The sequence below is a fragment of the Limulus polyphemus genome, unplaced genomic scaffold (assembly GCF_000517525.1).
Source record: "Limulus polyphemus unplaced genomic scaffold, Limulus_polyphemus-2.1.2 Scaffold2636, whole genome shotgun sequence".
Taxonomy (NCBI): domain Eukaryota; kingdom Metazoa; phylum Arthropoda; class Merostomata; order Xiphosura; family Limulidae; genus Limulus; species Limulus polyphemus.
The window spans coordinates 125630-139016 of NW_013668246.1; the positions used below are offsets into that span (position 1 = coordinate 125630).

At 36.5% G+C, this 13387-nt stretch overlaps 1 protein-coding gene across 3 annotated transcripts in view; it reads right to left on the minus strand.

The window, feature by feature from the left end:
* Positions 1-2420: 2420 nt before the first annotated feature.
* LOC106467498 (1-phosphatidylinositol 4,5-bisphosphate phosphodiesterase eta-2-like) overlaps positions 2421-13387 on the minus strand; it is a 35015-nt gene continuing 24048 nt past the window's right edge. For all 3 annotated transcript variants that reach the window (XM_022395701.1, XM_022395700.1, XM_022395702.1), the window contains 6 exons: positions 13049-13228; positions 12838-12945; positions 11399-11457; positions 10777-10912; positions 10211-10360; positions 2421-3159 (listed from right to left, as the gene is read on the minus strand). In XM_022395701.1, coding sequence (XP_022251409.1) covers positions 3077-3159; positions 10211-10360; positions 10777-10912; positions 11399-11457; positions 12838-12945; positions 13049-13228 — 716 coding nt within the window. In that variant the 3' untranslated portion in view covers positions 2421-3076. The remainder of the gene's footprint in view (positions 3160-10210; positions 10361-10776; positions 10913-11398; positions 11458-12837; positions 12946-13048; positions 13229-13387) is intronic.

The window sequence follows — 13387 nt, forward strand, 5'->3', positions numbered from 1 at the left end:
AATATTTACACCAGTATCATTACTGTAGAACCCTAGAAGATGATTTCATCATCATATGTTATCATTTACTCCACTAACTTTACCGTAGAACCCTACAAGATGATTTCATCATCATCTATTAACATTACACCAGTATCATTACTGTAGAACCCTACAAGATGACTTCATCATCATCTGTTAATATTAACACCAGTATCATTACTGTAGAACCCTAGAAGATGATTTCATCATCATCTGTTAATATCTACACCAGTATTATTACCGTAGAACCCTACAAGATGATTTCATAATCATCTGTTAACACACCACCAACAATGTTAGTGTAGCAACCTACAAGATAAATAATTCATAATATACAATAACAGAGTACACTAAATTGTAGTCCTGAATTCAAAGAACAAATTACAGTGTTAACTACTACAAAACATGTACCACACTGTTTACTATAATGTCAATCTAAACACACTGAACACTCCCCTGAGTTGGCAGCTGTACAACTGATATATATATATATATATCTATATTGAGCAGCTAAGCCTACATTGAGTGGAAGGTGAGAATCAGTTGTAACTGGTGTTCGTTGAAAGATTACCACATTTACATAGACAGTTGAGTCACCATCTGGGTCAAAGGTCAGTACAACTGACCAAACTTGACTCACTTCCAGAAAACTAAATTCATCTTAGATTACTACTTTATTGAGGTAAATATAAAAACGTCAATCGATCCCTAGAAAATAATAGTCTTACAATGAGGGACAATTCTGATGAAAGATGGACTACACCATTTTTCGTTTCCGTATATAAAAAACAAATCTCTAAAATGAAAACAGTTATGTTGAAAATAAATCCAGTTACAAATTCTCGACCATGAACTGATGAAACTCAAACATTGTACCAATTGGTTAATAACAGTTACGTATATTGATAGATGGTACTGTTATAATAAGTTTTGGTTTTCTTTCCTGGCTAGACTTGTTCTGTGAGTAATGGATTATATATCTGTTCAGAGTTTCAGCTTGATCAAGAGTATAATAGCTTACTAGGTTACAGAACATAATTCAGTAGTGCTTTATTGTCCTGTATATGTCTGCATCCATCACAACAATGCCACTTTTTCACAAGAAAAGAAACATAATGAAATTAAAAAGGCAGGCTAAGAAAACGTCTTGTTGTGAGGATCACATGACTTGTGAAAGTTAGCCTATTTTTCACAATTTTTTTTTTTCCAAATTGGATTTCTTTATATCAAATCAAAAGTGGATGTAAGCATGCAAAGCATTTTAATTTTGCTTAAAATTAGCCTATTCTATTACTTCAAACAAAGAGTTGTCAACTCTGGCAATGAACATGTCACTTTGATGCCTCATCTTATGTAACTGTTACACACACTTTGGATCTCCCGATGAAAGGAAATTGTACTTCTTAAAACACACTAAATATTCTCACTTATGTTTTTGACATCCATGTTTTAATTGTTTTCCTGTAATCTTTATTTAATTCGTGCAATATTAAAGCATGAAGATGCCTAAAGATCTATTTCCCCATATCAACTCAAAATTAGATAATTCTCAGAGTAAATTACCAGTTAAATACTCAAAAGTATATTTTTTATGCTACAAGTTAACTTAAAACTTCACAATAAATAGAAGAGACCTTTACTAACCTGTCTGTACAATTTTATCCAACACAAACCTCAAGAAATTCATCTTCGTGTCTCGAAGGAACCATTATTCAAAGCTGTGCATGAAAGGAATATTTACATGATCAAACAATCACTGAAGCTTCTGATTGGATTTAGTTGACTCCCATAAAGAAAAACAGACAAAGATTGTTCAGAACATTTCTGTTCATTCATAAAGTTATGTACATAGTTTAAAACTGAGGTTGTAACATACTTGATGATATGTAACACTTATGTGGAAAATGATAAATGTGTAAAAGTTCAAAAGACAATATTGTAAAGACTAGCAGAAACGTCACCCTACAGGTGGCTGTTTGTACCAGTAATTACTAATCGTAGTATTCATACTACAATGAAACATATTTAGAAAAGTGAACATTTTCTAAAAAAAAAAAGGATTTTTTTCTGAAGTAGTGCACAGGAAATATGTTCAGATTGTGGTCTTTAGTCATATACAACTTATTACATCAAAATGATTCACTGTACAGAGCTCAAAATGTTCATAGGTTTTATTGATATAAGCTGTAACGTTTTTATATATTAAAAGCGATACCGTTTATTGAAAAAATATTTTTTCAAACTAACTCCACTTTATCATCACTACATTTAAAACATTACATCAATATAGATATAATGAAACCCTCATGTACAGTCCTAGTGAAAGTCATATTCTTGTTGTGAGGAGAGTACTATTATTTAAAATTGTGTTTCATTATTGTCTGAATCTTGAATACCCAAAGTATGAAATTTTTTATTGATTTTTGTTTGTGGTGCCATTCAATAGATAGTGCAGGAATTTTGGTTACATACATAGATACTGACATACATCTATATCTATTATAGTAAAGATTAAAAAGACTTTGAATGGACTACTCTACTGAACAACTTAGTTGTAAACTGCAAAACTTCTAATGTTAACTTTATAGTCAAACAATAAAGCAGGAAATAACCTACGCAGTAGGACAGTTGCCGTTAGTAACACAAATGTATTTTGGCACAGCAGTTTGTTCCACTAGTTTTTAAACAAAATGTGACATTTTAACAAAACTAATATTCAATCGTTTTTTGAAATCCATTCATATTTAAAGTACCTTTTTTTTTAATGTGAATGACTTTTTCCCAGTATCAAACTTAATCAGAAAATTTAAAAATAAAATGTATTATAAAAAGTCTTAATTATAAAACTTTTATTTCTTACTAAGTTTCTCATTTGTATGTGAACCAAGGTAAAACTTTCTGTACACTTAGAAAACACAAGCTAACCTTCTTTTACATTCACGAAACACAACGTGAAATATGAGGGTGATGTTCTAACTAGGTGAAGAATGTCAATGGCTGGGTGACAACAACCCCGTGGAACAGTCAACTGTCATTTTGTGAATCATGTTCACTTCTATTCTATCGTCACATGGACGAAGAGGGTTGCTGAGACAATCACTGAGTGATAATCATCAACCAGGTGAATGTGACGATAACCTACAGGTAGTAAGAAGTTGTTACAATCGTCGTAAATTAGAATATAGTTGGAAAACAACAACAAAAATACTTACTAGTCAATTCAACTGATCATATTGCCTTATATTAAACATGACATGCTTTATTAGTGATCCACTTTAATGTGGTAAAACACAATAAGCCCTAACCAAAGTACATCTCAGTCGACACTAAAATACAATTACATCAAAATTTTTAGTAAGTTTACTCGTACTCCTCCATTACATTTACAGCATAGAAAATTTCTTAATAGCACTTGAATGCAATGAACTGTAGTTTTAAACTTCTACACCTATTTAGTTTACTATAAAAACTCCAAAAAAGTATGAAATATCACACTTATTTCTAGCACTGCACCTCTGTCTGGAATCCACTGTACTTCTGTCTTTAACCTACTGCACCTCTGTCTTTAACATACAGTACCTCTGTCTTTAACATACAGTACCTCTGTCTGGAATCCACTGTACCTCTGTCTTTAACCTACTGCACCTCTGTCTTTAACATACAGTACCTCTGTCTGGAATCTACAGTACCTCTGTCTGGAATCCACTGTACCTCTGTCTTTAACCTACTGCACCTCTATCTGGAATCTACAGTACCTCTGTCTGGAATCCACTGTACCTCTGTCTGCAATCTACCGTACCTCTGTCTGCAATCCACTGTACCTCTGTCTTTAACATACAGTACCTCTGTCTGCAATCTACCGTACCTCTGTCTGCAATCTACAGTACCTCTGTCTTTAACATACAGTACCTCTGTCTGTAACCTACTGTACCTCTGTATGGAATCTACAGTACCTCTGTCTGGAATCCACAGTACCTCTGTCTGGAATCCACTGTACCTCTGTTTTAAACATACAGTACCTCTGTCTGGAATCCACTGCACCTCTGTCTGGAATCTACAGTACCTCTGTCTGGAATCCACTGTACCTCTGTCTGTAACCCACTGTACCTCTGTCTGTAACCCACTGTACCTCTGTCTGTAACCTACAGTACCTCTGTCTGTAACCTACAGTACCTCTGTCTGTAACCTACAGTACCTCTGTCTGTAACCTACAGTACTTCTATCTGACCAAAAACACTTCAAAATTTCTAAAGAAATTACATGCACACCACACAATACCATTAACCTAATACAATGTAAAAAATGCAATCACCAGTATGTAGGACAGACCAAAATGACTTAGAAAGCATTTCAATAATCCAAAATATTCTATTAACAATGAAAAATACCTCCCTGTTGCCTACCACTTTAACCAACCTGATTATTCTATTAATGTTGTGACTCGGCACTGAAACCAATTTCAAAACTAAAGCTGACAGAGAAATTAAAAGAAGCCTACTGGATTGCTACTCTAAGTACTGTTCAACCTTGTGAATTAACCTAGAACTTGGAGTAAGTGATCTCCAATCATTGGTTAGTTCTGTCAGAAAAATCAAGTTTATTTTTAGTGTGAATTCTCTATTTGTACCTGTTATCTTTCTTGGTACTTATTATTTATTTATTTATGATAATTTTCCATGTTTATCATTTTAACACTAATATTTCATGTTATCAATTCTATCTGTTTAACATTTTCTGTTTTTAATCAATCTTCATATCTCACCTTTATTTTACGTTATCATTTTCCCACACTGAAAAAGAGATTTCCGATAGATACTTACCTCTTCTCAAACAAAAGCTTTTCCCAATATTCATCTGCCCTCTAATGTATTAAAAAATCTATTCTCATTTGACTCACCCTTAGCTCATGCTGCTCATTTAGCATGCAGAGCACATGCAACCACCTTCTATCAATAGGAGCACAACACACACTCCTGGAGGTAAGTATCTATCAGAAATCTATTTTCAGTGGAGGAAAATGATAACTTCCAATACGATACATACCTCCTCCACACAAAAGCTAGAATCCCACACTGATTAGATGGAGGGACCGGTGTAACATAGAAATAAGAGACTTCCTACAGAAAGCATCCACAGGGAGTCGAACAGGTGTGCTCAGTAATTGAATGAAAGCACACACGAGGGGGAACTGCACCACTACTGGAACAGGTATGCCTTTCACCTTTGAAGAAGTGAGGTGTCATGAAATGAGTGGCATCGAGAACCAACCAATAATGAATGGCCTCAGAAAACCTTAGAGCAAGACTCTCCCCAACCCCAAATGGACAGATGAGGTATTACAAGGTGGAGGACAGTACCAAAGAATCAATGGAGTATATACTATGTACCATGGCCAAGGCAAGCAGACTGTGAAAAAGATATATAGAATAACCCCAACTACAAGTAAACAGAGTGCCATACTGCACCACCTCAGTGGCTAGGAACTGGAAAGTGGTAAGGAATCCCAAACTCCACTTGAGGAAGGGAGGGTATAAGGCAGTGGGGAGTCCAGAAGAACTACACACTGGAGAAAGTGCAATGGGAAAGGCAGGGATGGGCAGAAATCTCTTTATGCTTTACTCATGATAGTTCATGAGTGATGGTCCACCAAGTATGAAATAGAATTATACATAGCTAGAAATATATATACCACTAGGTAAGTTGCTAGTGGTCTTGCAGAACAACCCATCTCAACAGTGTGTGTTATAACCGTAAAGGGAACAAGTGTGGGTTTTATTCTTTGTCTTGTTAAAGTAAGGCATACCTGGCCAGGCAACACTTGCCACTGAGCGAGATCTGAATATGTAACAAAAACATAAGAAGAGGCTCCTGTAAGAAAACAAAATAATATAAACAAAAAAACTCACCCAAGTTAGAGTTGAACTGGAGCACAGAGAATTGCCACTAAAGGATGACAATATCCATCAGAGAAGGATACAGCCAAATGATATAAGTAATGAGGTACAAAAGTATGAGTAGTAGTAGTGGTCCACATTCTGGCCTGGACAATCATCTCCACAGGATGACGAAAAAGCTACCAGAGACATAGTGATATGTCGAATCTGATGAACGGAGTCATGATAAAGAAGTCACCCTTTGGAGGAAAAGGAAGAGTAAGCCAACTGAATAAGCTAACTAATCCAACCCATAAGGGTGATGGGAGAAATACCACAAGACACTGAAGGATTCCAGGGATGAAACAAACATGAATGGGAACCATGCAAATAAGAAGTATGAGCAATATAGCTTTGTAAAGTCTGTACATGATACAGAAGGCGATTAGGATCTGGCCAGGAATAAAGATGGGATATGGAAGGTATGAAGATGGTAGTGAAGGCAGATTTGCTTTCCTGGACAGAGGAGGTTTTGAGATTGAAGGAATGGTCTGGACATAGGACAACATAGGTACTGTAATAAAAGGTACTGGAAACATCAATGCAAAAAATGTTAGACTGATGCTGACTGGAGAAGGAAATAGGTTTTAAGGGAAAGAAGATACAGGGAACAGGAAGACAAAGATTCAAAGGGAGGATGGGAAGGGAAAAAAATACAACATTAAGATCTCAATCAGGGAAAAAATACATTGAGGGAGAATAAGATGGCAGGACTGAAATAGGAGATGAAAAAACGCAGTGGAACACGTTTAACAAAGAAGCTTGACAGCCAAAAACAGTGGAAAATAAAAAGGTCCTAATGAAAGAGTCATGTGAAAAACTGGGAAAGATGAGAAATGGTAGGATGGGAAACCATGCCAGATAGACCAATGCCAAAAAGTATACCAACAGCATTGGTAAACTGACAATGTAGAGGAATGGACCTAACACAAAAGGAGAGAAGCAACACGCCATGTCAGACCCATGTGTATCGAAGGAACCTGACAAAAATCGATTGTGAAGTCAGAGGGTGAAGATGGCAGGATGAAAGATATTCAAATGAGATTGACAAAGAGTGACAGAGACAGAGGAGAGGCAGAGGAAATGACGTCTGTAGAGGTTTGTGAAGATGGAACCAAGGCTGGCCAATATAGAACCACCAAAAGTACCCAACACAGAGTGGCTTGGATGAAGGAGAGAACTAGGCAGAAAGGCATATATGTGGAGACTCCTCCAATCCTGGCTGAAGGCATCGACTCCCAAAGTCTGAGGATGAGGAACCAGAGACCAAAATGATGGCAGTACATAGACAAGAGCACAACCCTTGGAAAACCAGAGGATTCAGGGACCATTTCACTGGAAGGACTTTGTGCAGACATGGTAACCAATCCACTATGAGATTCAAAGCACCTGGGATATGGCAAGCTAATAACTGAATATGGTGCCCATGTCCCCAGAAAAGGAGATCCAGTATCCCAAAACAAAGGGACCTGGATTTAGTACCCCTCTGCTTGGAGTTGTTGGAATGCACCAGAAATCACAATCCACTGCAGAAGATGGAGGAAATGAGACATAGCCCAACAAACAGCCAATAGTTCCAGCAGATTGACATGAAGCCCAGATTCTGCTGAAGACCAATTCCTGGAAACCTCCAGTGTGTCAAGAGAAGCATCCATGAAAAAAGATGTCAATCTGGACGAGGAAGTGGAAGAGGATCACCTACCATAGTATTGGTTCTGTCCAACCACCAAGCAAGATTGGCCATAGGGAAACAGGCAGATCAACTGGAAGATCTAATGAATCTGAGAGGAAATTCCATTGATCAGAGAGTTCCCACTGAAGAGAACGCATGTGAGCGTGACCGAGGAGAATGAGTGCTTCCAAGGAAGCCCACTTCCCCCAAAAAAGATAGAACTTCTCAAGCTGGAAGAGAATGAGAGGATAGAGCCTTGACTACTAACAGCTCCATATCTCGAAAACAAAGCGGAGAAGGCTGTCCAAATGAGATGAGAAGCTTACTCCCCCAAAAAGATTGAACCTCTCAAGCTGGAAGAGAACGAGAGGATAGAGCCTCGACTACTAACAGCTCCATATCTGGAAGGCAATGGGGAGAAGGCTGTCCGAGATGGGAATTGAAGAAAATTCCCAAACGAATGAGATACTGAGTAGGGGAAATATCAGATTTCTCAACCTTGATGTACCAACCTTCTCTTGCCTCCTCCTTGAAAAGGAAATGAGTGTGTACTAAAGACGCCAAAAGGGAAGAAGCCAGAGGAAGCCAGTTGTTCATATAATGATGAGACCTGAGACCTAAAGAATAGAGATATTGAGCAAAGGCCCCGAAAATACGACAAAAAAACATAAGGGGCTGAAACAAGATTGAACAGAAGAGTCCGAAACTGGAATATATGCCCCTCATGAACAAACCAATGAAAAAGGCGGGAGGAGAGAGAGAGAGATATGGACATATGAAAATATGCATCTGTCATGTAGAACTTGGTCATTCATAGACCCGGAGTGAAAACCAAACAAAGGGACAGAAAAGTCTTCATGCTGAAATGAGGGAGGGGTGTGTGTCTAGAAACTGATTGAGACAGAAAAGGTCGATGACCAGTCACCAATTCCCAGTTTTTTGGGGTTGAGAAACAGTCGAGAATATAAACCTGGAAAAACAGGAACCACTGACTCTATAGCTTCCTTGAGAAGAAGCTCTCTCAGAGCTTCAGATATACAATTGCAGGAAACCAGATCTCTCTAAGGAGGGAACAGAATGGTGAAGACTTGAAGAGTAGGGAGAGACCCTTTGTTAAAATGTGGAAAACACACTAATCTGTAGAGAAGGGCTCCTAAACGTCCATGAAGAAGTGAAGCCTAGCCCCAACAGGATCCGATTTCATAGGATAATCACCTATATCATTACCGATGTTCGTGATGGGTACAGGAAAAACAAAGATAAGAATGAGGTGTTGACTTGGGAGGACGTGAAATGACAATCAGATCAGGAGAAGAGGAGGAGGAAGGTTGGGATAAATGATTGGCCAGGGAAGATAGGGAATTATGCAATCTGGCCACATCAACCCGGGACTCTAAAGAATTGGGGCAACCTCCAAACACAGTATCATGTAAGAATGGAGCAGCTCGTAAGTCCCTGAGGGAAGATGGGGGTAGGCGAACCTCCGCAAGCAGCACTGTTTCCCCAACAAGTCCCAACAACAAATTAGCCATGTAAGCAGGGAAAGGGCAAATGAAGAGATCCTCACCAATGTTGACCACAAAAGTGACCCAAGTCCCCTCCCAAATTGTTGACAGAACGACAAAACGCCTCAGATAAAAGTTGCATAGAAGAGAGGTAACATAAAATATTAGTAAGGGTGAGATGAGTCCTCGAAAATTGGGCTTGAGAAAAGAAGACTGAAGTCTCAGGATTAGAGCTCCAAAGAGATAAAAGTGGACTTAAATGCTGAGAATCCAAATAATGACTGGCAGATTGATGAAAGGCCAACTTTCTGTTGTTCAGAAACACGACAGGGTTGAAGCATGCTAAACCCTGAAAGAAGTTGAGACAAAAATCTTTGAACATGAATATCTATATCAGGGGAAGGAGGAAAAACCGAGTAATCAGAAGAAGGGAGCTCACCTAGCAGGGAAGAGGAAGCATCAAAGGATACAGGAGAAACATGCAAGATACCGCAAACCTGAGTAATCAACTGGAGGAATGGTGTTGAATGGCGAACTTCCTCCAAATGATCCTAAAATGAAGGTATAGAAAACGAAGAAGCAGAAAAGATGTGGTCAAAATCATCATCAGTTTAAAGGGGTGCTGCCCCATGAGGGTATGAAATCTCCACAAAACAAGAAAATCAAAAGCAAGCGGGAAACACATCTGATTCTCAGTGTGCCAATTCAGAAAGAGAGGGACATGAAATGTAATACAGAGGAAGCCAACTGCTCCACGAGTGTGTGTGTGTGTGTGTCATGTTCCTATTAGTGGAGGGTTATCACATGCACTATGCATGCTACATGAGCAGCTTGAACTGAAGGGGTAATAAGGCTAGCGAGAATAAATCTATTTAATGCATTAGAGAGCAGAGGAAAATTGGTAAAAGTTTTTGTGTGAGTTGAGGTATGCATCATATCAGAATGTATCATTATCTAATGTAGTTTTTCTCGACTATTTTTCTATTTTAATATGTAAGTAATACACTGTATCTTTGTCTGTGGATAACATGTCTATTGAACAAATTTCTCCTTACTACAAAAATTTAATTATAGCTTACCTTCAGTGATTGAGTTAAAAGGAAGTGCATAACGTCCTAACCTGAAGTTTCGACCAGTTATAGACTCATCTTTAACAGTGAATACAACAACAGCAAGATCTGGCATTTGGACATCAAAAGTAAGTGTTTCATTCCAAACAGGAAAGAAACCTAGGTGAAAATAAACAATTCACCATTCTGATTAACAGTAAATGATAAGAGTAATCTTTTAATTTATCATTACATATTACATATAGCTGATTTTCTAAAATTCAGTTGCTAAATGAGCTTTTAAACAAACTTACTAGTAAGTTTTTACTAGTTCTTACGATCTGTAGGATTTCTTTAAGTTTTCACTTGTACAATTACAATTTGTTTTTTTTTTATAGAGTATGATAGAGATAATTTTATTTTTGTACAAAAATAAAAACGTATTTTCTTCTAATTTAATTCATTAATTGCACTTACCTGCACTTAAATAACTGACAATTAATTACAGTCTGAAATATTAGGCTAAACAATCACATTCTACATAACATTATTACAGCTTTCCATGTTAATATTACATTTCAGTAGTGAACACTAACCATTGTTCTTCACAACACTTGTCTTCTTTTTATTGCTGTCTACAGGATGTCCACATACTTTAATACTAACGTAAGGGTCAACTATCTCTCCAACCGTAGCTTCTCCAGGCTTGGGAATATGCTGACCGCTTATAACCTAGTTCCACAGTGTTTTGAAATGTTTACCAATGTCAATATAAAACTTACAGACAGTTATTTGTGAGGATCAAAGATACCTACAGGTCTTAGTATACTCATTTAAAAACAGAATAATTAAATGTTTCTCCAAAAACATTAATTTTTTAAATTCATCCTTTTAATTAATAGCCTTCTTGTACAAGCAAATTAATTATTCAAAAGAAAAGTGTGAGTGTAACACAATTTAATGAAGTTATGCAACAAAAGTTATCTTGTAAACAATACGATTTTGCAGAAACAAAATTGCATAATTTTCCACAAATTTAAAGGGCACATCTTCTAATTTTTGTTATAATCATATATTTTTTGTGTGTAATTTTTGAATAAGAAATGAAACTAATAAAGTGGATGATGGTTATTTCCTGTAAGTTGTTGTTCCTATTCTTTGATAATAACATTCACACTTTTACTTCTAGGTTGAAATAACTACATATAATTACCCTACCATTACTGTCAAGGTTTTCTTATACCGATTTTCCACTAGGTTAGAGGGATCAAAACTTCCTGTGTTTCAAAAGAAATAACAATATTTTACTCTCCATGTCCTGTTAGATAACTTCAACAGTATGTTGCATGTTCGCATGAAAATTCAAGTAAATAATTAAGACTTCTGCTTCTATTGAGATCACTAATGAGTCAACTCTCACGAGTCAGAAAACATCCTTTTTCTTTTGTCTTCAAAGTTTAATATAGTAAATATTGTTAATTTTCAAATAAGAAAGAATCTGTATTAACTTATATTTCTGTAGCAAACTTGGGCAATATAAGATAAAATACAAAAAGTATTGCTTGTTTAGTTTATACAGAGAGAAAAACAGAAGAAAAAGAGATACACACAAAAAGGTGGAAGAGTGATAGGGAAAGATAAAGCAAAAAAGTGTATTTTGAAAAAATAGAGAGAGAGTATCATTATTTCGATCTTCAAACAAGTATGTTCAAGTAGTTTCGCCATTGTATAACCGAACAACGGTAATGTTTAGAAACAAGACATATCTTAAACTTTGTAAAAAGTTTGAACTCTGCAGCCTAGCTTAACTCCCAACAGATGCTATTAAAAGCAGTTCAGGAACAGATTAAAACACGTTGACCATATTTCAGCTTCTCTTATACACATGTACATCATCACAGAAGCTCACAACAGCTACTCACTATCTTCTTATATTAATTGTACTAGCATAAAATACATGCATTTTTCTATAGGGTTCAAAGGCCCACTCATGATTCACAGAGGCTCCAAAGTACCATTCAAGCTTCTCCATCATCACAATTATTTCTATATCTACCACAAAGGGGATTCATACTCCCCCTCCCAAAAAAAAAAGTTAAGAAACCTGCCTCTGGAACTGGAGCGTGTGTGCCAAGTTTGGTTCCACAAGCTTTTGAATGAGTTATGAACAGAGATTCAAAAATGGTACATCCAAAATCCTAAGATGGACCAGGAATATAAAATCTGTTACCAGATTTGAATTCAGCAACCTTGGAAACCTACTCTTAGAACCCCATCATGACTGGGTAATCTTATGGGGTTACTATAGATAAGGACATGCTAGCACTAAGACAGTGGGAGGCATTCCTAGACAGATTCACAAACACACAAGGTGAATTAAAATACAATATCACTTTCACCCATAGAATGCTTGTAAAATAAAAAGCCAGAAGAGAAATACTAATAAAAAAAAAGCAAACAATAATATTGTTCACAGTAGCTTGAACTAATCAGCTTAGAAAAATTATAAAGGTATACCCCATAGATCTCAGAACAGTCAAGCTTCTAAATATACAACACATTAAATCCTGTTTTTAAAAGTAATTATGATAAAAGAATAAAAAATTAAGCTTTTACATGCACGAATCCTCTGTTATCAAACTACTTAAAGATCTTACCATCTCTTAGAAAGTGGGGCTTCAATACATATCCACAATTTCCATTCAAAGCAAACTTAGCTTCATACAAGTATAGATATTTGTCAAATGTCTGGTAGTTGAGGGCAACTGCAGAGAAAAAACACACACTTTTGATTAGGTTCATGTCCTCAGCATTGGGTTACTAATAATGGACTTGAATGAATGTAACAATTTATCATAAAGCCCCTACCTAGTTGACATCCTACATTCCAGAAAGGCAGAGGACTGAAATTACTTGATCCTGTCCGTAATCCCTTGGGGTAGATTCTTGATAAATATTTTGTGGTGTGTTCCACAAACTTCTTCTCAGCACTGTTGATCTGATACTGTGCCTGGGTCTCGCTCAAAGAGGCCATTTCATAAAACTTCCCTAACGAAACAAATGGAAAAACTAATTCTAGCCAACTTGGCAAAATATGTACAGTGCATGGAATCGAACCTTCTATTAATTTTGGTTATATATACAGTGCATGGAATTCAACCTTCTATTAATTTTAGTTATATATATATATATATATATATACAGTGC